Raw genomic sequence first — 27,122 nt, 5'->3', positions numbered from 1 at the left:
TTGCCGCCCTTGTCTTAACTTGTTTGGAGCGCCTGCCACCTGGTGTCCACAGAGGGTACGTCAACAAGCAGTGAGACTCCCCCCGGCCCCCCCCCACCCCGACCTCCCACCCCAGTCCAAAGGCCCAGGATTCTTGAGGCTGCTGTGACGTTAAATCTGAGGAAGAAATGAGTCTCAATTTCAGTTACCAAAACACACAGACAGGCATATAGAATAATTATAATAAATATTTTAAGTTATATTTTCAAATACCAAAGCATAAATGTTAATATTTGATTTTTGGAAAAAATAGAGCATTTTCTTGTGTTAACATAAATATTTGGCTTATGGAAATAATGCTTAAAATGAAATCTTTTAGGCACTTGGAGATAGAAAGTGCAGGAAAATATAACACAGTTTTACTGCACTGCTACGTACAAGAGCAACCAGAATTATATCTGATTAAATATCCTATTCTCAGCACTGTCAGCATTACTGATCTAAGAGAAAACACTGTGACCAAATACAACCCACATGGCATTTTTAAAGGGGAAGACTTTGCTGATGATAGTTCTTAACATTTCAAGTTCTTTTCACTGTCTTCACTGAGATATAAAGTTTCAGTAGACAGAACCCAAAGAAGAAACATTTCATCTTCTTTTTTTTAAAACAATATTTCTTTTTAATCACTGACTTTTTTCTTTATAAACACTCAAGAACTCTCTTGGTGGGCATTTAAGCAAGAAAGAACCAATAACCCACGAACCTCAAAGCACACACAGCCTAAAAAACACACAGCGCGTGGATTAGGCTGCCAGGATGAGCAGCCGACACTTAATGTGAAGTCAGCCATCGATTTCTGGCGGACCTCTTAATGAACTGTATGAGTAAGACACAAAAATACAGAAGCCACTCAGTGAAGTTATTTCAAAAACTGCTGGATGTGAAAACCTGTCCCGGGAGGCACTGGGCAGGGCGCTCCGGGAATACATTCTTCCTGCTGTCAAGGCTTGCTTGGGAGGGTCCTCCGCTGCTGGCAGACAGGTGCCCTGTGACGAGACTCAGAGGCCACAAGTCCCAGCCCAGGGGAGGTGAGGCGAGGGCTGTGCGTCTGCCCCTCCTGCTGACGAGCCCCAGCCCGGGCGAGGCGAGGGCTGCGCATCGGCCCCTCCCGCTGCTGCGCTGAGGCTCTGCTCCCAGGACTCTGGTCACTGCGGCAGGGCCTGCAGGTGCTGCAGGAGCTGCTCGCAGTAGGTGGGCGAGCGGTGCTTGTGGAGGACAGCCTCCGTCTCTTTCACCAGGAGGTCGGGGAAGAGGACGCTGCCTGCTTTGAGGGCCTCTGCAAAACAGGAAAACACTTTTGTGATGCCAGAAATGAATAGTAAGCCAACCTTAGCTTCATATGAAAGTTACAACAGCCATAAAGAGCAGGCTGCAGGGAAAGGGAAGTGATCCGGGGTAAGGAGGGCGTTGCGTAATGACTATGTCAGTTCTCAAGAAGACGTAACGATCTTTATGTATGAGCCCCGTGTCCGAGTGTCACGCTATGCAAGGCAAAACTGGCAGCTGTGAGGAGAAGACGAATCCACTACTGTGCAGGAGACGCCCACATGCCCCTCTCAGAAAGGGGAGGATCCAGCAGGCAGCTGGGTAAAGCAGAATCCAAGAGCGCCAGTGGTCAACTGAGTATCCACAGACCATCTCATCCAACACCAGCAGAACATACATCCTCTCAGCTCCCATGGAACATGTACGAAAACAGACCATGGCCAGGGCCGTAAGACACACCTTCAGCAGGAATCCTATAATCTCTGCTCTCAGACCTCAGTGGAATCAAACTGAAGTCAGTAACAAAGAGATAACTGACAAACTCCAAACAGCTGGAGGTCGTGCAACACATCTCTAAACACCACAATGGTCAAAGAAGATGTCTCCAGAGAAAACATTTTTAACTGAAAGAAAATACAACTTATTTGCAAATGATGCAACCAACAAGGGGCTAATCTCCAAAATGTAGATATAAACAACTCATACAACTCAACTGCCAAACAATAAAATAACCCAATCAAATGCAGGCAGAAGTTCTAAATAGACACTTCTCACCAACAAGCACATGAAAAAACATCGCTGATTATCAGAGAAATACAAATCAAAACTGCAACGAGGCACCACGTCACACTGGTCCAATGGCCATCAGTAAAAAGTCTGCCAACAACAGATGCTGGAGAGGGCTGGAGAAAAGGGAGCCCTCCCATACTGCTGTTGTGTGCGTGCGTGTGTGTGTGCGTGCGTGCGTGCGTGCGTGCGTGTGTGTGTGTGCGCGCACGCGCACGCGTGCGCACGCTCAGCCATGTCCTCTGCGACTGCATGGACTGCAGCCCGCCACAGCCCGCCAGGCTTCTCTGTTCATGCGATTCTCCAGGCAAAGAGTATTAGATCCTCCAGGGGATCTTCCTGATCCAGGGGCTGAGCCCACATCTCCTGCATTGCAGGCGGATTCTTTACCGCTGGCGCTACCTGGGAAGCCCGCTGTACTGTTGGTGGGAATGTGAACCGGTCCAACCATTATGGAGACCAGTGTGGAGATTCCTTAGAAACCCAAGAGCATGCCACTCCTCGGTGTGTGTCCGGAAAAAACGAACTTGAAAAGGCACACGTAGCCCAGTGTTCACAGCAGCACCATGTGCAGCAGCCAAGACCTGGAGACAGCCTGAACGCCCACGGACAGGCAAGCGGAGAAGTGCTCCACAAGGCGTGTCACAGGGGGATGCAAATTAAAACAAGGGGCAACCGTACACCCGTCAGAAGGGCCGGAGTCAGTGTGCCCCCTGCTGGCAGGCTGTGGGACAACGGGGACTCTCACCTTGCAGGTGGCACTGCTAAATGGTGCGGCCACTTGGGCGATTTCTTAGAAAACAAACACACTCTCGGGCTTCCCTGGTGGCTCAGCTGGTAAAGAGCCCGCCCACAGTGCAGGAGACCCCGGGGTGATTCCTGAGTTGGGAAGGTCCGCTGGAGAAGGGACAGGCTACCCACTCCAGTACTCTCGGGCTTCCCTGGTGGCTCAGCTGGTAAAGCATTTGCCTGCCATGGGGGAGACCTGGGTTCGATCCCTGGGTTGGGACGATCCCCTGGAGAAGGGACAGGCTACCCACTCCAGCATCCTGGCCTGGAAAAGTCCATGGTGTCACAGAGTCGGACACAACTGAGTGACTTCTGCGTTTCCCTTTCACACCACACTCTTACCACGCGAGCCAGCAATCACAACCTCGATATTTATCCAAAGGAGCCGACAACGTACATTTGCAAAAAGCCTGCACACAGATGTTTAGAGAAGCTTAATGCATTACCATCACAATTTGGAAGTGATGAAGATGCCTCTGTAAAGTGATCAGTGAAGGTATGCCGGGAGCCAGCGTGAGGAACTCCACCCGTGGCAAAGGTCATGAGGAAGGAGGCTCGGCATTACGCAAAGGCGGGACCGAGCCTCAGGAGACCCCCTGTTCCCGAGCATCTGCCCCCGAAACCAGAGTGCCTACTTTACTGTTACATGCTCTCACCTACACCTCTGACTTTACGGGGGGCTGACCCCTCCACTACCTCTCTCGGAGAAGGAGTTAACTTGCAGCTCCAGTTAATAAAAATTCCTGGGCGTGACAAGGGTGTTTCAACTTACAAACTCCTCTGAAGGTTCTCTAGCCTGCCTGAGCAGGTCTGTCCTGCCACATGTGATTGTTCGCAGCCTCCCAACCGTGAGAGGCACGAGATGCTTTAAACTTTCTAAATACAGACTCTTTTTTGAGAAGTTACAAAATTATTAGTATAGTATAGTGGGTCGATTAAAAATAATATTGGTGAAGGGTTTTTCAGTCGTTGAGCCAATATTTGCTGCTAAATCTCCATATTCCCCGCCCTTATAATGAATATAACTAGCATATGGGAGAAATAAGTATTAACCTTTAAGATTAATCATGTTAAACTTTAGACTGAGTAAATTCCTTTCTGATTGTAACCCACTACACCCTCACCCTGTAGGAATGCAACTTTATTTGGAGGGTGGCGCCTGGTTTAAGAAAACATCACCCCTGGAAAAAATAAGTTTTCTGGTTGACTGACCGTTATCAGAAAGGGCCATAAAATGTCAGCAGGCCTCATGGCCAGAAGATGTTGTAAAACCCCTAAGACCTTTGTATAATTTTATATGAAGCACCTGATTTTGACAAGGGTCAGGTCTGCTGACCCTGCGTGACTCTGTATTCATCCCTATGTATAACAAAAAGGTATATAAACAAACCTGAAAAATAAAGAAATTGGATCAGTTTCTGGAAAGACTGATTCCCCCGTGTCGTTTCTTTCTTTTCTCCGTTTTTCTGGCTGAATTCCCATCTGGAGCGTGGGTGCTCACTCACCAAGCCTGCTGACTTTGCCTGGGCTTCTGAGATTGGACCGGGGAGGCCTGAGTGCCTCCTCTCCTTCGGGAGAACGGAAAGACGCCCGTGGCCTACGTAGGTGATGCAAGCTTCTTGTCTTGAAGTTTTATTGGTATTCCACGTAAACCAAGTTATTCAGCCTCTTTTTCTCCACTAATCTTCCTACTACACTATTCTTCTCTAATCTCTCTTTATATCTGTAATTAAATAAGTTTTTTCCTAGGACGCTGATTCCGTCTCCCCTTCGAACTACCCTGGATCCACCGGGGCTGGACCCCGGCAGAGGTATAAATAGACTGGTTCACTCAGACAAGGCCTTAGCCCTAAAAAATGAGCCCTCACACCAGGAAAAGGAACCTCAAGTGCCCATCGCCAAGCCTAAGAAGGCAACGTGGAAGGCTTCACACCCCACGATCTCAAGAACACGATGTCTGCAAAAGGTAAACCAGAGGACGAGTGGCCGCTCAAGTCCAGGAGGGGCAGGGAGACAGACGGATGGGGGAGGCACTGAGTGTTTTCAGGGACTGCATGTGACGCTGCCACGTGGGATGCTCGCCCAGACCAGCGCACACACGGTGCCCAGTGACCCCGACGTAATGGAGCACCCAGGGCGACTGCCGTGTCCCTGCAGGCTCGCTGACCAGGACACACGCATGGCGCCCAGTGACCCCGACATAACGGAGCACTTAGGGCGACCGCTGTGTCCCTGCAGGCTCGCTGACTGGGACACACGCACGGTCAGGTGGGGCCGTCGGCCACGGCTGAGTGTGTGCCTGTGAGGCAGTCTCTGCACTCCTGCTCAGGGTGTGAGGTCTGTAGGAATGGGGAGGGTGACGTCGGTCAGGAACCGCCGTGAGCACGTGCGGGCTCCTGGTACAAAGTGAGACCACCCGTCCGTTCGCAGATGCTGCCGCTGTGAGCAGTTTCCAAGTCGCCCCGAACAAGTCCCCTCTTGTTACCTTGAGAGCTGTAGCGCCGGCCAGTGGCCCCTGTGTGGCCAGCCCGGGTAGGGACAAGGCTCTTACCCAGAACCGCGTCCTGGACGGCGCACTCCGGGTCGTCGAGGTACACGAGGAGCTCGCGGTACAGGTGCCGGACGCTGCTCTGGTAGCAGCACTTCGAGGCCTCGCTCTGGACACGCTGCAGCCAGGTCACCAGGGCGGAGGTGGCTGCCAGCCTCACGTCATCGGAAACGTCGTCCAGGCGCTTTAGGAGTTCTGGGGGCGGGAGCAGAGACAAGAGTGTGAGCAGAGGTTCCAGGGCCAGCGTGCACAGCTGAGCTCCCAGCACCTGTCCCAGGAAACCGACACGCGGGTGCCGGGAAAGGGGTGTCCTGGGACCCTCGGCTGCTCTGGCCCAGGGTGGACTCCGTGGTCACTGAGTGGAGGCATGACTGGCCGGCCTGGGAGTCTGTGCCCTCTGACCCGTGGGGTGGCCTTGGGGTTCCCCCAGCTCCGAGATGCTCAGGCTCAGAGTCATTCACAGGCGTCATGCTCCCGCCGCCCCATTCTCCCCGCTGTGCAGATGGCACAGGAAGGGCGTGTGCTGACCCTGCTCTCTGCCCACAGCGGCTCTGAGGATGGAGGGGAGGGCTGGTGACATGATGGCCACCAGCCACGTTGGCTGTTTCTATTGAGTCTCCGGGACCAGACGTCCCGGGGGAACAGTCCTTCCCGAGGGGCAGGAACGCTTCTCATGAACGGGAGAAACTTATCGACGGGTGCTTCTCCCTCAGAGCACACGTGAGATGCCGGCCCCACGACTGGCGTCTTCTGGAGGCTCCGCTCCGCCCCCAGGTGCTCCCAGGTTTCGGCGCTCCCACTTGAACTTTTCTCAACTTGTCTTTTTCACTTTCTGTGAAAGTTCATCCTGAAACGTGCAGCAGGTTCCAAGACAGCACCAGTTCTAAGCTGTCGGCAGGGAATCAGATGTTCGCCCAGCGGTGGATTCAGGATTACCACGGCCTCGGGCACAGGGCCTACTGACTCTTCTCTCTGCGGGAACGCCTGTGTTCCTCGCCTGCCTCCTGGCACCTTCAGGACAGACACGGTGACGTCCGGCACCCTTTCCGCAGAGCCTGTCCCTGGAAGCGCTCAACTTGTCCTGAAGGCTGTTGTCCTTGCAGCCTTCTGTGGGTCATGACTGCACTCAAGCCTGCAACTGCCACCTGCCTCTGGCAAGGGCGCACCCACGGGCCCGAGGTCCTCGGCAGCAGGCCCGCGCTGCACGTGTGTGCCTGGGACTCGCTGGTGCTCAGGCTCAGGAGGCGTGGCGCAGCGCACGTGAGGCGGGAGCCCGCACTCCCCGGGTGCAGACGCCGCCTGCTGCAGGCGGCCCCCGGCTCCGGGGCGACCGAGCGCCCACCCCGCAGTTCCACAGGCGCGCGTCCTGCCCCTCCTGCTGCGGTCCTTGCTCGGTGACGTCACACCCACCACGGCCACATGCGGACTCGGCACCAACCTGGCCAGAAGTCAAAGGTAGCGTTTCCTGCTCTTCCTCTGACAGAAGCAGCTGTCACACACACACACACGTGACCAGGGAAAGAGGAATGTCCTACCAGGATAAATCTTGATGAATCTGTCTGGATCAATCACACCATTAGAGGTCTTCAAAAACAGGTTAACGAGCCGGCACGAAATCAATCGAGTCATCTGAGAATCTTCTTCCAGGGCGGTCAGAATTTGAGGCATCAGTGTTTCCTGCATGTCCTGTATCTGCAATAAGAAACCACGTGAGCTGTGCGTCCCGGCTGGACAGGGATCGCTCCGCACGCGCCGTGCGCACTGCCCGTAATGGGAGAGACTTGGTTTCAACGCGACCATCACAGAGTCTGGAACGCTGTCCTGAAATTTCTATGTAAGAAGCAGACTCGAGTCTTGAACTTAAATTCAGACAATTTGGACACTGGTCAGCTGATCCTTAAAAAGTCTGTTATTCAGAAAGTCTCAGGCACGGATCCTACACAGCCCACTGCTTCCTAGCAGAGCTGGATATCCTATCCAGTAAAGCTTAGGGGGCGTTTCTGTAAACGCTGCTGCAAATCGCCGTGGCCGTGCTGGCTGCAGCACTCGGGCCTCCAGCTGTGCCACGCGCCTCTTAGCTGCGGCGCGTTCACCACCAGGCCCTGCACTGGGGCCGAGGAGTCTTAGCCACTGGGCCCCCAGGGAAGGCCCAAGGGGACATCTTAACTTGAGTGACAGCCGCTCAGGCAGCACCGTGCCCCCTGCTCCCACTGTGTCCTCAGTCCCCTCTGATGAGACGTGAACACAAGCAACACTCAAGTTAGGCTCCTGTGAGGAAGTCTCTTCCCGTAATTGTAACGCTCATCTGAAAAAACCACCAGGTGACCCAGGGAAGCCCAGACTCTGCCCCCACACCTCTGCTCGCCCGCCAGCCCCAAGGTCCCGCCCTCGGTCTGCCTGGGACCTCCTGCTGCGGCTGTCAGGACAGGAGACTCAGGCGAGCGCGCTTCCAGGGCACATCCCCTTCCCTCTTGGGCCGGGGACGCACGAGCCCTACCTGCCTGTCCGACAGGACGCCGCTGCTGACAAGCGCCCAGAGGCAGGACACGGCCGCCGTGCGGATGGCTGCGGCCGTCCTCCCGGCGTGCCACTGCAGGTTGGGGACGAAGATGTCCTGGACCAGGGTGTCCAGGTAGCCGCGGAGCTGCCTGGAGTGGAAGAAGGAGAGAGCGGGTGCGGGGCATTCAGACTCCCTGAAGGCAGCGCTTCTGCCTGGGAAATAGACGGCGCTGAGGAAAAAGGCCAGAGGAAGCAGCAGAAACGAACCGCTGGGCGCTGAGCAATGTTTCTCAGGGATGCGGTTTCTGAGGGGCGAGGGGCTCCCCCACGGCTGCCCGGGGGCACCTGCGGCCTCTCGGGGCCGGGCCCTGGGCTGCTGTTTGCTCCGGCCTCCCTCCCGCTTGGCGGCCGAGGGGCTGCCCTGTCCGCCACCCTCCTGGAGTATCGCTGGGATGGCGAGTCACTCCAGGGGCAGCGCCCTCACACACCCGGGCCTCGCGGCCCCTGAGGCGACGTGAAGTCGCTATGGCCACACCCACCACCTCAACAGGAGGGCACCTTGGGGCTGTGCCCACGGCCCCACGTGCCAGGACGCCGGGAGACGTGCGCTTTCCCGCCAACACGGGTGGGGCCCTTCCTCTCAACACACCGTCAGGACAGACAGAGCAAAGCGGAGCCAGGATCGCAGCCCCGAGCCCCACGGACTGGCCGGGCCCCCCTGCACCGCGGAGCCACAGCTGAGGCCCCATCCAAAGCCCAGGGCACAGCCTTGGCTCTCCTTCCAGCTCCTCTGCCCCACAGGCCTCTGCTGGTGGCGCAAAACCTATTCTGCTGAACACGTGACCCATCGACTGTGTCCCAAGGAAGTGGACAGGCTCCAGGAGCAGGCTGGTGTGACCAGTGCCAGGGCGCCAGGACCTCCAGCGGGGGCGCCACAGAGCGGGGCCTGGGGACCTGGCGCAGCGGGGCTCACAGGCCTCCCAGGTTCCAACCTGCTCCAATTCTTGCGGCAAAGAGCCGCTGTTTCCTGAAAAGCGATCCACCAGGGGGCTCTGGAGAGGTCAGTCTCGCATCCTAGCTGAGGTGGCCCACACGTGGCAACACGGGCCTGGGGGCTGAGTGCCGGCCACAAGGGACAGGCAGTGGCCACCTGAGCTGCCTCCGACTCCAGTGAGGTGCTGGGAGCAGAAAGCGCAGCAGACTCCTGGAGGATGAGCCCCACTGCGCGCGGAGCACGCACACGTGTCCCAAGCTGGGTCCCGAGACAAGGAAGCCCAGCCGGGGGGCCCACAGGCTCCCCCAGAACCGCCAGCACCCAGTCTCGCCCTACGGGAGAGGGGTTCCGTAACATCTGCGTGAGGGGACGGATCCGCGCGAGGGGACCGCTCCGTGCCAGGGGACCACTCCACGGAAATGGACGGATCTGCACGAGGGGACGGATCCGCGCCAGGGGACCACTCCACGGAAATGGACGGATCTGCGCGAGGGGACCGCTCCGCGCCAGGGGACGGATCCGCGCGAGGGGACCGCTCCACGGGAATGGACGGCATGAGGGGACTGCTCTGCCCGAGGGGACCGTGTGAGGGGACCGCTCCTTCGACGTCTGGGCACCCAGAGCGGGGAGCAGCCCTCTATCACCCGGGATTCCTGCTCCAACCCGGCGGCACCCCCCCGGCCTCCGGCTGGGGGGCCCTTACAGGGTGGGGTGGGCACAGGGGTCCCTTGCTGTCTTAGGCGTCATGATTTTACAATCCTCAAGTTCAAAACCAAGCAGGTGTTGTTTCCCAAAGTCTTTCCTGCCTGTAAAAACAGCTAATACTTTCACTAAGTACTTGAAACTGAGCGCCTCTCTTTCCACAAGAAGCCTGCGAGCAGTTTCTTGAGGGAGTTCAGCCCAGCATGGAGGCCTCTTTCCTGGGGCGTCTCTGTCTGCGGGGAGCAGGGGCCCGAGGGGCAGCAGCTGGGCTGTGGGCCCTCCACCCGGGATGGCACCGGGGCCGCCTCGCACCGTCTATGGGCTCTCCTAACCCAGAAGCCTTTGCAGACAAGTAGGAAATAATGCTTCCTGCAGCGCGATGGGCTGGCTAGAGGCCCGACAGCAGGCCAGAGCGACCTCCAGAAAGGCGAGGTCTGAACGATGACCTGTTATTTCCCTGGGAAAGTTCGGGACAGGCCGACGGCTGAGATCTGCTCTCTCAGATCCCAAACAGCTCTCAGCACCTCGCCGCCTGCTGCCCGTCCTGCCAAGGGCACTGCTCCGACTCATGTCCTGCCCCATGCTCCCCTCCTCTCCGAAGCCCCGAGTTGGAGGCCTGGGTGTTTACTGTCTCCAGTCCCTCTGCAGAACACACGTTCCCTAAGCTCTGAACTCCGCGGAGATTCAGTCAACTCTGTGAGGCTTGAAAGGCACCAGAAGCCGTGCAGAGCTGGGCACAGTGCTGTATAAACCATCAGGAGCCAACGTTCCCTGAAACTGCTTCATTCCGTGGGATTTTAACGGCCACACGAGCACAGCTTTGACTCAGTGTCTCCGTGCTGTTTCCCTGGGGCGGCGTGTCGGGGTGGCACGAGGGAGCCGCAGGACAGCAGGGCCTTGAGCTCGGGGTCACCGCAGTCCCCACGAGACCGCAGTGTCAGGGCAGGTGGGGATGACCCAGCCCTAACTCAGTGTGTGGGGGTGGGGGTGGGTGGCAGAGCCGACCTACCCCTGTGAATCCACTGTCTCCGGGGCTCCCAGCAGCACGCCCGTCAGGGTGGAGAAGAGCTTCAGGCGCATGGCTGGGTCCCTGGCCGGCTGAAGGCAGCTCCTGAGGATGGGGACCAGCTGGGGCAGGGCTTCTCCGAGGGCAGGGCCTAGAAGACAGCGGCGGCAGGAGGGTGAGAAGGTGGAGCCCTGCAGCCACCCTGGCAGTGAGAGGCGGGGTGCGGGGCACGGCGCGCAGGACGCTGTTGGCACCGGACGCCACGGCCCTGCTCCGCCCCCTCTGCCACGGCTCCAACTGTTCGCCACGTGCACTTTTTCTTCTTACATTTCACCAAATTCATAAACACACCGAAGTCAGTCTTTTAAAGGCCAGTCGAAATCAACTACGCAGAGTGTAAAGCTGCTGGATGTGTGCCGCGAACCCGGCAGCCAACGACTCCCCACGCCTGTCACCAGACGGAGCGGCAGCGCCCTGGCCCTGAGCCTGGCAGGATCCCAAACGCAGCGACGCTGCTCAGGGCCTGGGCCCGCCCGTGACGGGGTGACAGGGTCTCCGGGTCTGGATGTGAGCCACACAAGCTGCCTTTCCCACCAGGCCCTGTGCCGACCTGGGGCGTGTGTCAGAAAGGGCAAAGGCCAGCCTCAGGCCCTCTGGTCCACGCCCCGTCTGCTGCCTCCGTACTCAGTCAGGACTTCAATCTGTCCAGAGGCATCGCCTCAGAGCCCAGGGTCAGAGTGGAACAAGCGTGGCCGGAGGAAGCCTGCCACCCCCTCCCGCCTTCCAGCCTCCACCCGAGCCCCTAACCCGCAGGACAGCCACACACGGCACCACGCCGAGTCCCGCGTTCAAGGCTTAAAATCAAAACGTGTGCCTGGGCAGACTTTCAAGACCACGTTACGTCAGTTCTTCACTGTAACATTCTCAGCGTCTCCACAGGTGATAGTGATCGTGAGTGAATGAAGAACCAGGCCCCAGCGCATGGCCGACTGGGCGGTGAGTCTGGCCGTCTGTGCTGGGCTGCTGGCGCCGCCAGGCACCGGTGCTCGGAACCCAGCCCGGGGCACCCATCTGGGGCTCACCTGAGTGGGTGAGCACCACGTCCAACTGCAGGAGCTCCACGGAGTGGCCGGTCCAGGCCCGGTGCGAGGCAGCCAGCCACTCCAGGAGGGGGCTCACACGTGCTCGGAAGAGGTCCTGGCTGCTGTCCATGCCCTCCACTGCAGCCAGCTCGGCCAGCGTCTCCTGAACCTGGGGGAGCAAGTTGCCGGCTGGGACAGTCAACCTGAACGTGGGACTCACACACCCCACTGGAGACCCCTGTCCTCACTGCCTGAGGGAGGGAGAGCCACTCGGGCGCATGCCCTGTGACCTGGGGTTCCCAGTCCACGGCCTGCCCGTCTGGACGACAAATGAATGGAGAAACGTGCGCTGACAGGAGGTCCAGCATCCCCCCCCGCCCCGCCCTCATTTCGCACCACCCAGGGCAGGGCAGTCCCTGCAGGGCAGAGGGCCGGGGCAGCGGGACCCTGTCTGCAGAGAAGGGGACCGGGCAGCTTCAGGGACTGAGCTGACAGGCTTAAACTGTGGTCAGTGAAGGTGGGTCCAAGGCTCCCTCTCTGAGCTCTGCACCTGACCAGACCAGCAGCAACGGTGTGTCTGCTGCTTTGGGGGCAAAGCGGTGAGGGCAGATTGGACAGTGGAGCCGGGGCTGCCTTGCAGGCCCGCACCCCGCCACCCCCGCCTCGGGCTTGAGGAACAGGATGCGCCTGGCACTCTGCACGCTGCCTGGGCCCCAAGTCTGGCCTGCAGGCCCTCCGTGAGGACCAACTCAACTTTTCTAACATAAATTTTATGGCCCTATGGTGACAAACCACCAGCTCAGACACGGGCCCTCCAGAGAAGGGGACTTTCAAGAGACAAAACAAAGTTTAGAAAGGCACTAGGGAAAGGGACGGCGGTGTGTGTGTGCGTCCTGGGCACGGTGTGGGCAGAGAGGAGAAAGAGCCAGGGGGAGAAGCCGAGTTCTCAGCTCAGGGAGAAGCGGCCCGACACCTGTCTCTGCTTGGCCCCTGCAGTGGCGGGGAGCTGGACGGCAGGGGGCTCCAAGTCAGAGACAGAGCCGGGGGGCGGAAGTGACCGGAAAGCTGGGCTGTAACTAAGTAGGGGAAACGTGACAATATTTCCCCTCCTGTATCTGTCAATCTCACTTAAACGCAGATTTGTAATGACCAGGGAGGCCTCCTTTCTTTCGTTTCTCCAAGGTTAAGTAGCGTCTTTACTCTGAGATACTGAAGTCAACTTCAGTGGGAAGGAATCGCGAATCCTGGGTCCCCCCGAGGCCACCTTGAGGAAGACACACCGAACGGTCTGGATTCTTTGGCCTTTGGTCACCAGCTCGGTGGGCCAGCTCACGACGTGGAGTCTGAGAGCAGAGACTACGGATGACAGTCACAGTCCAGGGGCTGCGCCAAAGCAGGAGGCTCCCCGCTCACCTTGTCGCCGAGGCCCGTGGGCCCCCACAGCGCCAGGACAGTCACCAGCACCTCCAGGAGCGGCTCGCCAGCCCCGCGGCAGTCCTCCCGGCCCACGGACACCACGGCCTGCACGCACTGCAGCAGGCGCTTGCCATACAGGTGCTGCAGAGAGAGCGCGGCACGGTGAGCCACCCCGCGCCCGCCCGGCAGCCCAGATGCGGCCCCGCCAGCCAGGCCGTGTAGCCGCAGCGGGCTAGGCCCGGGCTTCCGCACATCAGCATCGAGGGCGTCCCTCTTCACAGCAGGGAAACTGGACCCCCGCTGAGCCCGAGGATCACGGGTTCCGTGTGCAGCTCAGCGACACACACTGGAAGGGCCGGGGACCCTGGGTCTGCTTCAAACGCTCCAGGCCTCCCTGGCCCAGTCAAGCCGCGGAGGGGTGCGGCCGGGGAGGCGCGGCAGGCACGAGGGGTGCATGCCGCTCCCCTCCGCTCTGTGCACTTCTGAACTCCTGTAACACGCCGTGAACAAAGACAAAATTCTATGCCTCAAAAGACGCTTCCAGACCGCTGGGAAGACAGGGTCGCACCTCGGGAGGGCCGAGCCCATCCCTCAGCTCCCAGGCTCCAGCCTCATCCATCATGCAACAGGGCCAGGAGTGGGCGTGGGATGGCCCCCACAGGAAGACCCCAACACCCCTCCAACGTGTCTGCTTCGCTGTGTCACAGAGGACAGAAGGTCAGGACGGGGTCATGCACGCAGGTCACGTGTAAGTCCCCAGTGCGGTGGCGGCCCTGCTCTGTCCACCCCGTGGGCACGGCTGCCCCTGTTGAGTGTTACCTGGTGCGGGGCCAGCTTTCCGCGGGGCTGCAGAGACAGCAGATGCCCAGTGAGGCAAACCCTTGCTGCTCCAGAGACAGACAGAGGGGCCACATTCCAATGCAAAGGGTGAAGGTTTAAGACCATCGCAACCAAACAAAAACAAGGTCGTTATTTTTCCATCAATAGCAAATAATTATAAATTATTCCGAATGACTAAGTCTAACTACCTAGATTGTTTCAGCTTCAGATGTAACGGATTTATTGCTCAATTTAAGACAATAAATTTGTAACCACCAAGCACAGCACCCAGTGACGGGTGCCAAATTAGGCTGCCTGCTGAAGCCCCGCGAGAAGCCAAGTGCTGCGGTAAAGACAAGCTTGCCGTGAAGACACGGTGTCCGAGAGGTGTGTGGACCGACAGGGTGGGCAGATGCCACTGGCCACAAATACTGGGCACTCGGAATGTGGCCAGTGTGACTGAGGACTGCCTGTGCACCAGGTGGATGTAGCAGAATGGGCCAGGAGTGCACGGGTCCATCGGTGGCTGCACCCCAGCCACGTGGTCGGTCGGTCGGCTATCCCCGAGGGGCCTGAGGGACGCGTGACCGTCACTGCCTACGCGTGGATGGCCCCAGCAGGGGACGGCAGCACCATGGAGACGGGCTGACTCTACGACCCCCCCCCTCCCCCGCGTGCTCACGTTTTCAGACGCTTGGCAGATGTGAGCCTGCGCCAGCTCCAAGGCGATGACCTTCACGTGTGGCCGCAGAGCCTCCCTCGGGCAGCCTCGGATGAGGGAGGCGAGGACCAGGAGGCTGGAGGGCGAGGGCGACTTCCTCAGCGCTGGCAAGATCAGCTTCAGAAACACCTCCGGGCTGACAAAGGTGCCGACCAGCTCTGCAGACCTCGTGCACTGGGTGGGGAGGGGCGGGGATGGGTGGGGCTCCGAGGCTGCGGCCGTTCTCCCTGCTACCCCACCAACACTGCTCAGCATCGGCCTCACGTGCTTTCACCCCCCCCAGAAACAGCCCTGCGGGCACGTTTCCTCCTCAAATGCTCACGAAAACAAGTGAGTCCTCCCGTGAGCTCAGAACTGCCAGGGGAAGGAAGTCTGGCTCGTGGGAGGGCTGTCAGAGCATCCTGAGGCCCAGCTGCCTGAGCTGGATCCCGGGGGGCCGCTCTGCACATCTGCCTGCCCACGGTCCCTGCAGGCTGACCACTGCAGGGCCTGCGGGTGGAGGCTGTGTTTTCATATGGACGTGGGGCCACTCGCCCGCACGTGCTTAAGGAGAGCCTTCACACGCCGCTCCTCGCAGGCCCAGGGCCACGGCACACCTACAGCTTCACACGGGGCGCCCGTGCCTGCTGAGGTCTGAGTTCACGGCCGGCAGAGCTGAGAAGCAAGGGCGGGGCCCCACAGCCGCCACTCACGCTGCGGACCACGGCCGCCTCCTCGTCAGCGCAGGCGTGGAGCAGGGCGCGCAGCACGGGCTCCAGGTGCTGCGTGATGTGGTCCTCAGCGTGCAGCAGCAGCTCGGCCAGCAGCTGCGCCGACTTCACCCTGGTGCCCGGCACCCAGTCAGCGATGTCGTGACAGATGGCGGGGAGGATCTTGGAGAAGTTTCTGAACACGAGCTCTCGGCAGCCCAGCCCCGGACGGCTCCCTGCAGGTCATGAAGGTGGAGGGAGATGGTGACACTCAGAAGCACACACCCCAACGATTCGTGTGAAAGTCACTCGGCGCACATCCCTCGTTTAAGGCAGACCTACAGGTTTCTGAGGCCTTAAAGCACTCAGCCTGACGCTGAAGACAGGAGATGAAGCCAGAGGGTCACTACTTCCTTGAAAGCTTTTAGCAATGCAGAGGCGTGACATGCATTAAGCTACATGTTCAAAGTGCTAACACAGGATACACGGCTCTCAAGTGAAGACACACTCATCGCCCAGAAGCGCCCTGCGCTCCCGACAACCCCCCACTGCCACCCCTCCCTCAGGCAGCTCGGTCGGCTTCCGGTCATTGCGGAGGAGCGGCTTCTTCTTCCTTCTGTGAGCGCAGCTGCACAGCACACGGCCCTCTCTGCCGGCCTCCCTCCACGCGGAAAGGCACGCTGAGGCCCACCGCGTGGTGGGGCACACGAGACCTTCTCACTGCTGAGCGTGCGCCACTGCACAGACAGACCGCAGCTTGTTCGTCCGCCTGTCCGCCTGCTGATGGGTGCCTGAGCTGCCCTGGCGCACGCTGCTGCCAACAGCTCTTCTCTCGGGTGGGCACCCGGCAGGGAGGCACTTAACGGTTTAAGAAACTGTCTACGATGGCTTTTCAAAGCAGCGGTGCGTCCCCCTTCTGCTCCGGGCTCTGCCCCCCGCCACGCCCGGGACTTGGCCGCCCACACCACCTGCGGGGCAGGCTTAGGGCTCAGGCAGTATCTCCTTGCTGCTCTAACGCGCATTCTGCTCAGGACCCATGCGTGCCTGGGGCACTTTCTCAGGCGCTTTCTCAGGCAAGTGTCTTTTCAATCTCTTTTTTACCCACTGAAGCTGCTGCTGAGCTTGCCGTTTCCTCTGTGCTCTGGAAGCGTGTCCTTCGCACGCAGTCTGCAAACATCCCCTCTGTGCCCTCAGCTGAGCTTTCTCAGCGTCTTCCAAAGAGCAGGCATTTTCATCTTGATGAGAACCGGTCCACCAGCCATTCCTTTGTGGAATGTGTGGGTCCTACCCTCCAGCCCAGAGGCCACTGGGGCTCAGCCTCGTGTGTCAGGAGGACGGGATCCAGCCCAGGGGCACCGGCTTTCTCCCCTGAGCCGTCTCTGCAGCTCATCCGAATCCAGAGGCCACCCATGTGTCTGTCTTTGGACTCCGCCCTGCCCACAGCCCGTCTGTCTGATGCTGACCCCCCTGTGCCTGCTCACTCTGGCTTTATGTCTCTATGTCTTTATGTCTTGAAGCCAGACGTGCTTGTCTTTCAACCTGGGTCTTTGTCTTCAAAATTTCGACTGCCCTAGGTCCCTTGCGTTTCCTTGTGAATTTCAGGATAAGTTTCTCAATTTCTATAAAAAAGCCTTCAAAGATTTTGATTACAACATTTTCATCTTAAAGATTCAAAACAACTCTAGAAATAGAAATGAGACGGTGACAAGTCAGAGTTTAAAAGGTGTTTTAGTAGAAAGCACAGCTTGAGCCGCGAGGCCCACTGTGAGCGCTTGCTCCTGTGACTCTCCTGTCTCCACGGCGTACGAGAGACTTAGTTCCGGAGGCTCAGATCCTGTCAGCTGTTTAAGTGAGCTTGTTATCAGCTCAGTTCAGTTCAGTTGCTCAGTCGTATCCGACTCTTTGCGACCCCATGAATCGAAGCACGCCAGGCCTCCCTGTCCATCACCATCTCCTGGAGTTCACTCAGACTCACATCCATCGAGTCCGTGATGCCATCCAGCCATCTCATCCTCTGTCGTCCCCTTCTCCTCCTGCCCCCAATCCCTCCCAGCATCGGAGTCTTTTCCAATGAGTCAACTCTTCGCATGAGGTGGCCAAAGTACTGGAGCTTCAGCTTGTTATAATTCTGCAAAAGACAAAATGCCAAATCGATGCCCTTTTCTTCCTGGTGACGCTGGTCCCTTGCGGTGAGTCTGGGGGATGAGGAGCCATATTAGCACGGTCTGGGGAGGGGTCCGCAGGCAGGCGGGCACGTGGCCTCACTCAGACAACGCTCTGCCCTCCGTTCTTGTACATGATATGGCGGATGTGGTAATTCAGAAGGTGGTGAGTCCTCAAACTTCAGTAAGTGAGAAAAAGTCCCTGCTAGCAACTAGTTTTTGTAGCTTTTCCAGAACACGTGTGCTCTCCCCTTAGAGCAGCCGTGCGGTGCGGGAGGCGACACTGCCTGAGTCGACAGGGAGACCAGAAGAAAAGAAGACGCAGGCCTCCCAGGTGCAGGGCGGAGCCGCCCGGCGGGCCTCTCAGGAGCACCACCGGGAGCACGCCGGGCGCCAACACCCGCCCCCGCCCGAGCGCATCGCTCCCAGAGACCCTCGACTCCACCCGGCCAGGTGTGGCGGGGCCTGCCGGCCCCAGGGCTCGCTCGCTCCCACGGCACTGCCCATCCGACCTGGCGCACGTTTACCAGGCTCTGTCCCAGCCAGCACCACCCCATCACGGCGGCACCCTAAGAAAGCACCTGCAGGCAGACGGCAGTGACGAAGGCGCCCCATCAGGCTCACGGGGGCTTCAGGCCCCGACAGAGAGTGTTTCCTCAACACAGGACACCAGATGGACGCGAGGCCCCGGCGCAAGAAGCGGGGCTGGGGCCTGGCAGGCAGGGGCTTCCTCGGAAATGCAGCTCGGATCTGACTTGGGAGCTAAGGGGAAACGTGGGTGCCCGTGTGTGCACGTGCGCATGGGTGCTCACAGTCTGGCAGGGACCACAGTGAGGGGAAGGATGGGGCCCACCAATGGAAGACACGCTCACATACACACGCGTGTGAGTACTCACAGTCTGGCAGGGACCACAGCGAGGGGCAGGACGGGGCCGCCAATGGCAGCCTCTGTTCTGAGGAGGCATCGCCCAAAACGCTAGGGCAGCACCCCACTCGGGGCCCGTGTCTCCTCTGCAGGTGAAGCTGACAGAAGAGCTCCGTGAGCTGACAAGGCGCCCCGTTTTCAGAACTCCCTAGAGCCCCGCGCTCCTCAGCTGGCGTGTCCTCACATACCCAGGGAGGCCGGCCTGGGGCCGCGGGGCCGCTCCTTCCCACGCCGGGCTCCACCTCCAGGACACGCCCGCCTCATCAGCCCAAGCCTCCGCACTCACCTGGTGAGGGGTGGTGGGCCGGGGGAGGGCTGGCAAAGTCCAGCTTGTCCTTGAGGTCGTCCTCGTTCTCCGTCTGCCACTGCAGGCCGACCTGCTCCCAGAGGCTCCTGGCCTCGCACCTGCCGCACGCGACACAGCGCAGGTCAGGGGGTGCCCGCGGGGACGGGGGCACTGGGGGCGCCCGCGGGGACAGGGGCACTGGGGGGCGCCCGCGGGGACGGGGGCACTGGGGGGCGCCCGCGGGGACAGGGGCCCCTTCCTGAGAGAACTCACCTGCGGGTCTGCCAGCCTCAGCCCTGCCTAATTCCTGTCTGTGAGCCGGGCAAGGGGCCGAAGGTGCAAAACGGCCCAGTCAAAGCCCCGGGGCTGCTCAGCAGGCAGGAGGGGGCGGCTGCAGGGGGCTCTGGCCCAGAGGAGAAGCCGCCGCCGCGGGAAATGACAACAGAGGAGAGGCCGCGCCTGGGAGGAGCGCGGGCGGCCTGGGGCACCCGGAGCCGGCAGCGGCTGCCACGCCGTCACTTACGCGACCTCGGGGATCTCGTCGTGGAGGCCGCTCAGCAGGAGCGGGATGAGCTTGTGGAGGAGGGAGCACCGGTCCCGCAGGCTCAGCAGCCAGCCCCCGACCACGCGCACCACTGCCTGGCGCACCTGCGGGCGGGGGGCAGTCAGCGGCCTCCCCCAGCGTGGGCACCGCCGGGCCCAGGGCCAGCTCGCTGCTCCAGCAGCCCCGCTGCCCGCATCTTGGGTCTGCGGACAGACAGCCAGGATGCCTAGTCTTGCTGGTTTGAGCCGTTGTCCTGCAGGCTCAGGCCGGACCCTCACTGACCACAGCAGGCTCCGTGGCCCTGCCTCAGCCCTGTGGCGTGTCCGCAGCCTTCTGTACGGAAGCTCCTGGGAAGGCTGGGCGCCAGCCACCTGTGTCTGAGAAGGTGGCGTGCGTGCCTGCACACACCACACCCCCTGCAGCGAGGAGGCGAGCTTTATACTAACGATGAAGCATCAGAAAGAGTATGTAAAAATAAAATCCTTTTTAAAAACTGCAACAGGAAAGTTAAAATACTTGGGCATAAACCTGGCCACGGAGGTGAAAGACTCGCATGCTGAGAACTAGAAGCATTAATAAAGGAAGCTGAGGGTGACTCAAGCAGCGGAAAGACACCCCACCTTGCTCTTGGGTTGGAGAACGCTGTTAACACAGCTGCACCACCCAAAGTAAGCTACAGATTTCATTTGAGGCCTATCAAATTACCCATGACATTTTTCATAAACTGAGAACAAATAACCCTAAAGATCATATGGAATCATAAAAGATCCAGGACTGCCAAGACAAACCTGAGGGGAAAGAACAAAGCTGAAGGCATGGCTCTCCCAGACTTCAGACAGCACTTCAAAGCTGCAGTCATCACAAGAGCATGGTGTCGGCACAAAATCAGACACGTGGATCGGTGGGGCAGCGAGAGGGCCCGGAAGTGACCCACACAGCTACAGCCAGTGCACCGTCAACACAGGAGGCAAGACTACACAGCGGGGGAGAGGGCAAGTGGAGTCGGGAAAGCCGGACAGCTGCGTGGAAGTCGGTGAAGCTGGAACACACCCTCACAGCACACACACACACACAGACACAGAATGTCTTAAAGACTCAACCTTAAGACATGACACCATGAAACTCCTACGAGAGAGCATAGGCAAAACATTCTCTGGTATAAACCGTGCCAGTGTTTTCTTCGGTCAGTTTCCCAACATAATAGAGAGAAAATGAAGCTAAACCACTGGGACCTAATCAAACTCATAAGCTTTTGCCCAGCAAAGGAAACCACAAGCAAAACAGAAAGACAATCTGCAGACGGGGAGGAAATATTTACATGACGCGACTGACAAGGGATTAATTCCCCACACGTACAAACAACTCATACAACTTCAGAACAATAAACCAAAAAACCCAAGGAAAAAACGGGCAGAAGACCTTGACAGACATTTCTCCAAAGAGGACATACAGATGGCCAACAGGCACATGAAAAGACATCCAGCATCAATAATTACTAAAGAAATGAAAATCAAAGGCCACAGTGAGCTGTCCCCTCACACTGGTCAGAATGGCTATCATTAAAGTCTCCAGATGGACTTTGCTGGTCTTCCAGGGGTTACGAATCCGCCTGCCAATGCAGGGGACACAGGTCTGGCCCCTGGTCTGGGGAGAGTCCACAGGCCGCCAGACAACTGAGCCCGCAGGTGCTAGGGCCTGTGCCGCACAGCAAGAGAGGGCTCGGTGGTGGGACGCCCGCTCGCCGCGACCAAGGACAGCCTCCGCTCCCACAGCTGGGTCAAACAAAGACGACCCGGTGCAGCAAAACATTTAAAAACAAAATAAAAAAGAATAAAGAAGTTTTGGAAAAGTCTACAAATAACAAATGCTGGAGAGGGTGTGGAAAGCAGGGAGTCCTCCTACACTGTTGCTTGGAATATAAACTGACGCAGCCACTAGGGAGAACACTACGGAGGTTCCTTGAAAAACTAAGACTGGAGCTAACACGGGACCCAGCGACCCAGCTCCCGGCAAATGACGGAGAAAAACGCGATTCAAAATGATACCCACACCCCCGTGTTCACTGCAGCACCCACAACAGCCAGGCGCCCACGGGCAGGTGAACGGACAAAGATGTGGTGCCTACACATACGGTGGGGTGCTACTCAGCCGTAAAAAGCAAAGTCATGCCGTCTGTGGCAACATGGATGGACCCAGAGATCATCACACTAAACGAAGTCAGTCAGAGAAAGGCGAACACTGGATGACACCGCTTGTATTTGGACCCTACCTATGAACAGACAGACTCACAGACACAGAGGGCAGACTGGGCGTTGCCGACGGGGAGGGGAGTGGAGAGGGAAGGCCCAGGAGCTCGGAGCTGGCAGACACAAACCAGCACATACGCACGGGCAAGCAAGGCCCTCCTGCACCGCAACACCCTGTGAGAAACCACAGCGGGAAGGGCTCCAGAAGGCAGCACGTGTGTGTGCGAGCTGAGCCACTTCACGCGTGTGTGCGAGCTGAGTCACTTCACGCGTGTGTGCGAGCTGAGTCACTTCACGCGTGTGTGCGAGCTGAGCCACTCTGCTGTACAGCCGAAATCGACACAGCCTTGTGCATCAAGTATACACTTCAATCATAAAGAAGAAGAAAACAATATGACCCAGCGTGGCTGTGGCTGGAGGCCAGCTGGGGTGCTGGAGAGCAATCTTTGGGGTCGACAGACCCAGGCCTGGAGGAGGCCAGCTCCAAGTGGGGCCCTGCACACCCATCCCAGCCCCAGCCTCAGACATGGAGGACTTCCGTGGGAAGGAACGCGCCGGCATGGAAGCACGGACGGACAGGACCCGAGAAGGCTGGTGCTCCCTCTGCCGGGGGCACGGGGGCCGCTGTCGCCCGCCCTGCAGGCCCCCACCAGCAACCACCGCTGCTCCTGCCCCGGGGACGGGGCCCTTCACCCACTCTCCCCTGTGGGAGAGAGCCTGCCCGGGTGGCCTTCGCTCTGCCCCACAGCCTTAGGTCCACGGCTCTGAGCGGCCTCTGCCGACACAATAGCTGCTTCCCTCACCTCCGCCCGCCTGCCTTGTCTGTCTGTCTGTCTCCGCAGGCCCCAAAGCCAAGGGAAGCAATTACCCAAACACACCGACCCTGGCTCCAATCCTCCTGGTTTGGCAACCCCTGCGGCTTTTCAATTAAATCACCTTGATGGGCGGCATGTTACACTTATTTCTACAGACCGTGGAAACCCTGTTTAGAGTTTCTTCCTAAAAGCAAACAGTCCTCGTCCCCATTCTTTAGAATTAAGCATAACAAATCCACTAAGACAGTTCAGTTCTCCCCAGGAACACCCTGTGACTGGGAAGGATGGAAGGACCTTCTGGTGTCACACATAATACCTTTAACAAAGGACAGAAGTCAGAAAGTGACAAATAGCACACCGGCATGCTTCTGGGGGTGAAGAGGGGCTCCCGGGGCAGAAGCTCCCCTTACCTGGGGAACGTCGTCAAAGAGCCGCTGAGCCAAGTGCGGAAGGACGTCATCCACCGACTTCCCGCTGCCGAACTGGATCGTCGCGCCGGTGGCCTCGATGACAGCTACGCGCACCCTCCAGTGCTGGTGGGAGATGGCCTGCATCAGGGGGCCGACCAGGGACTCCGACTGCATGTGGAAGTGGTCTGTGGGGCGGGGAGGCCACCAGTCACCAGGGGGGCCGGTGGGCCTCCGCTCTGGCCTGGCTCCGCTGGGAGCGTGGCACCCTCACTGGGAGAGGCTCAGGGACGGGACCAGAGACTCAAACAGCACCTCTCTCGGAGGCCTGGGGCAGGACCCCGTGCCAGCTGAACACAGCAGCTTGGGGGAGAGCCTGAAGCTGCCAGTGGCTGCGACAGGGGCCCGAAAGGGACGCCGAGTGGGGAGAGACGACGCCTCCCCAGGTCCTGCCGAGCCAGACTCGCAGCACGGAGCAGGAAACCGCGCCAGCACCGCCTCAGGCAAAGCCACCCCGCTTCTACGGGCCTCACAGAAAGCCAGGACCGGGGGTCTTCCTGGGACCCAGGTGGACCCTCTGGCTTTGCAGTTCTGCCGCTGCTTAAGACCTGTGTGAGGTCGCGATTTCAGTGGTACTTCCAGCGAGTTCTCTCAGCGCTCAAGTCCTAACATCAAGGCAGGCTCGGGCTCACTGCTGCCCAGGGTGCGGGGGCCCAGAGGAGACGCCCGGCGCGCAGGAGCGGCGCTGAGACCGGGAGATGCGGCGCTCGCTGCGGGCAGGCGCTGCGCTCGGGGCTGGGGCCGCAGGAGGGCGCGGGGAGGGCGCCTCCGGGGAGGGCGCCTCCGGGGAGGGCGCGGGGGGCTGGCACCTGGCGTGGCGCGCGCCAGGCCGGCGGCGCACTCGCAGCTCTCGCGGCGCACGGCGGCGAAGGGGTCGAGCAGCGTGCAGCGCAGCGCGCGCACCGCGTCGTCCAGGTGCGGCGCGAACGCGGCGCCGCTCAGGCGCACGGCCAGGCCGAGCAGCTGCACGAGCGCCAGGCGCAGCTCCTCGCAGGCCTCGGGCGGCGGGCGGCGCGCGGGCTCGGGGCTGGCCAACCGCGCGGCGAGCGCGGGTAGCAGGCGCGGGAGGGCGTCGCGGGGCCGCGCGGCGCGCCGCAGGCCCAGCCCCAGCAGGTGCACGGCCAGCGCGCGGCAGCCCTCGGCCGGGTCAGCCAGGAGGCGCAGCAGGCGCGGCAGCAGCAGGTGCACCCACGGGCCCTGGAAGGCCGCGGCCGCGGCGTCGGGGTCGGCGTCGGGCGCCTCGGGCTGCGCCGCCTCCAGCACCCGCTGCAGCGCCTCCAGAGCGCGCCGCCGGCCCAGCTTGCTGTCGGCCTCCAGCCCGGGCAGCAGGCGGCTCAGGGAGCGGCTCAGCTCCGCCGCCTCGGTCGTCTCCCCGGCCTCTGTCGGGCCTCGGGGCGCCGCGGCCTCAGGCGTTACCAGCGCCGCCATCTTCCCCGCGTTGCTAATCACCAGGGGAGACCGGCGCTTTTACGACGGCCGCGGGGCGGATTACGGCACGTTTTCCGGTCAGCTCCGAGCGCAACTTTATTGGCAGCTCGGGCGCGGACAGGACACGGCCGGGGGCGGGGCGGGGAAGCAGAGGGAGGGGACCAGAGGCACGGAGGCCTGTGGGGGGAGTGTGGCCGCTCGGCTGTGTCGTGCCCCCCAAAGTTCATGTAGTGGAGTCCTGACCCTCCCTACCCGCCCTGGACCTCAAAAGGGGAGGTTACTTAGCGACTCATCAAGTTGGGACCATGCCTTTAGGGTGGGCCCTGATCCGCTTGACTGTGTCCTTATGAAGAGGGGAAACGAGACAGCCGGGCACACGGAGAAGCGCGTGAAGGCAGGGTGGCTGTCTGCAGGCCCAGGAGAGGGCCTGGGACAGACGTCCTCACAGCCCTCAGGGGAGCCAGGCTCCGACACTGGGATCTCGGACTTCTGGCTTCCAGAACGTTGAGGTAAATTTCTCTCGCCTAAGCTGGCAGGTTTACAGTACAGTTTCCACAGCTACAGGAACAGATATGGGGAGGGGGCCTGACACCGTTCCACCCTGCCAGGGAGCCGGGGCATCCGGCGGGAGCAGGGTCCTCTGGGTCCCAGTCGGGGACGCATGGAGGGTTTGAGGTGGGTGGGTTTCACTGGGAGGTTTGTGTCTGTAGGAGACTACTCTGGCTGCCGGAGAATGGGTTGGAAGGGAGCCAGGCAGACGCCGCGTGAGGCTGCTGGGAAGGCCTTGGCTGTCATTAAGATGAGAACATCAGCATTGAAGTGAGGGTGCTGGGCTCCCCCGCTCCAAGAGTGGGGCAGACCCACTTCCCCAGCTACTCCCCCGCCCTGTTACAGCTGAACACCCTGCAGCTAGTTCAGCAGACAACGGGGAAAGGGTCTGCGCTGGAAGGAAGGGGGCAGGCTGACCGGGGCCCCCACACTAGAGGGACGGCTGTGGGGTGACCCAGGGGTTTCTCTTCTGCTTCCAGGTTCCTGGAACAGGCGCTAGAGGGGGCTGTAACCCAGGCCTGCTGGCAGGCTGTGGAGGAGCCGTGCAGCCAGTGCCAGAGGACGGGCTGCTGCCTCGGCGTCTGCTCTCGGTGGCCCGGGGCCTGCGGGGCCTTGAGCCGGCGGGAACCTCCGCAGCGCATGCCCTAGATGACAGCCTGCAGGGTCACCAGTAAACTGGCGTTCCCAGCGCGACCCCCCCAATGCCAAATGAAAAGTGTGGAGCTGGAAAGCACAGTAGCCACGATAGCATCGCGCCCGTCCCTGGACACGGCGACCACTGTCCACTGCTGGATGGATGTGGTAGCAACATGGAGCTGGCGGAAAGACTCGGGAAATTCACAGATAAGGCAGTAGAATCTGCTCAGTCTAAGCAACAGAGAGAGAACAGGCTGAAGAGACACAGAGCCTCAGATCTGCAGGACAGTCATTTGATCACCAGAGACCCGGAGCAAGAGGAGGGATCATGTGGGCTGCAAAGTGTTGCAAGGAGTAACGGCTGAAAACGTCTGAATCTGGTGAAAGACAAACCCGTAGGCACAGCGGACTAACAAGCCCCGTGTAGGCCCGGGTGCAGTGTCAGCCACTCCGCCGTCCCCGACTCGGTGACACCATGGATGTAGCCCCCAGGCGCCTCTGTATACGGGATTCTCCAGGCAGGAATACTGGAGTGGGTAGCTCTTCCCTTCTCCAGGGGATCTTCCTGACCCAGGGATTGAACCCGAGCCTCCTGCGTTGCAGGCGGGTTCTTTACAATTTGAGCCACCAGGGAAGAGCTAAGCCCTCTAAAAATCCACACCAAGACACATCGTGATTAAATCTCTGAAAACGAATCACAGAAAAAAAAAAGTGAAAACCGAGAGAGATGTGGTGTCGTCTCGAGAGGGACATGAGTGTGAGTGAGAGATTTCTTGTCGGAAAGCATAGCAGCCAGAAGGAAGTGGCACATTCTTCAACGTCTGACGGTCGCAGCAAAGCAGGGGACTCTGTGCGCGTGAGAGAAGCGAGAGGGGTGGAAGGAGGACTCTGCGCCACGCGACGGGGCGGAACATCGGTGCCTGGACTGGTGACTGCGTACGTCCACGGGCGTGTGCAGAGCGCCGCTCACAGACGTTGGCAGCGATGCACTCAGCGCACCATCCGGGGGAATTCTGGCAGATATCCAGGTGCCCCACGCTGTGGCCGAGACAGGACAAGGCCACTTGAGCACTAATTGTAGTTACTGCAGATGGGAACGGCATGTACACACCAGTGAGAAGACAGATTCGCAGGAGGGATAAAAACCCATGACCCAACTCCACGTTTTCTGTCATATGCTGAAACTCACTTCAAACGTGGTAACGGGGAGGCTGAAAGAAAAAGGATGAAGAAAGATCTATCATGTAAACATTCTCTTTGAAAAACTAGAATGATGACTCTCAGCCAAGGTAGACGTCAGAGCAAGGGGAATTTCCAGGGGAAAACAGGTCGATTGTGTAACAATGAAAGGGTCAGTCCACCAGGCAGATACATAGCAGTCGCAAATGTTTATGACCCAAACAGATCTTTAAGATACACAAAGCAAACACTGGTGGAGCTGAAATGAGAGGGACAAACCCCCCAGTTTCAGGTGAGGACCTCAGCTCCCACTCTTCACAGCTGCTGGAACTACTGGACATTCGGAAAGGACATAGAACAGTGTCGATTGGAGGGATCAGTGGACATTCATGGAACTCTCCACTCAACAGGCGCGGAGTGCATGCTGTTCACAGCTGCCTGGGGACGTGCCAGGAGAGACCATATGTATCCTGGGCCATAAAACAGACCTCGACAAATGGAAGTGAAGTCGGAGCATAAAAATCAG

General features: G+C 59.3%; 1 protein-coding gene across 1 annotated transcript; it reads right to left on the bottom strand.

Annotated features, from left to right (window-relative positions):
• Positions 1 to 297: 297 nt before the first annotated feature.
• On the bottom strand, positions 298 to 24,232 carry DNAAF5 (dynein axonemal assembly factor 5). Its single transcript, XM_052656954.1, has 13 exons — positions 23,614 to 24,232; positions 22,748 to 22,932; positions 19,256 to 19,380; positions 18,733 to 18,851; positions 15,363 to 15,595; positions 14,632 to 14,844; positions 13,128 to 13,271; positions 11,715 to 11,883; positions 10,636 to 10,783; positions 7,929 to 8,079; positions 6,967 to 7,123; positions 5,435 to 5,626; positions 298 to 1,318 (listed from the first exon to the last, which is right to left on the bottom strand). Exons 1-13 carry the CDS (start codon positions 24,230 to 24,232, stop codon positions 1,188 to 1,190), a joined length of 2,586 nt encoding a protein of 861 aa, XP_052512914.1. The 3' UTR covers positions 298 to 1,187.
• Positions 24,233 to 27,122: the final 2,890 nt, after the last annotated feature.

The sequence above is a fragment of the Budorcas taxicolor genome, chromosome 2 (assembly GCF_023091745.1).
Source record: "Budorcas taxicolor isolate Tak-1 chromosome 2, Takin1.1, whole genome shotgun sequence".
Lineage (NCBI taxonomy): Eukaryota > Metazoa > Chordata > Mammalia > Artiodactyla > Bovidae > Budorcas > Budorcas taxicolor.
The sequence above is the reverse complement of the archived record's forward strand: the minus strand, read 5'-3'. Positions and strand labels throughout refer to the sequence as shown.

Excerpts from the sequence above, each read along its gene's own strand:
- DNAAF5 (XM_052656954.1), bottom strand. The coding sequence starts at position 24,232 with ATGGCGGCGCTGGTAACGCCTGAGGCCGCGGCGCCCCGAGGCCCGACA. Across the intron at positions 18,852-19,255 it reads GACGAGATCCCCGAGGTCGC|GTGCGAGGCCAGGAGCCTCT; the intron begins GTAAGTGACGGC and ends CGCGTGCGGCAG. Across the intron at positions 5,627-6,966 it reads ATTCATCAAGATTTATCCTG|AACTCCTAAAGCGCCTGGAC; the intron begins GTAGGACATTCC and ends TCCCGCCCCCAG.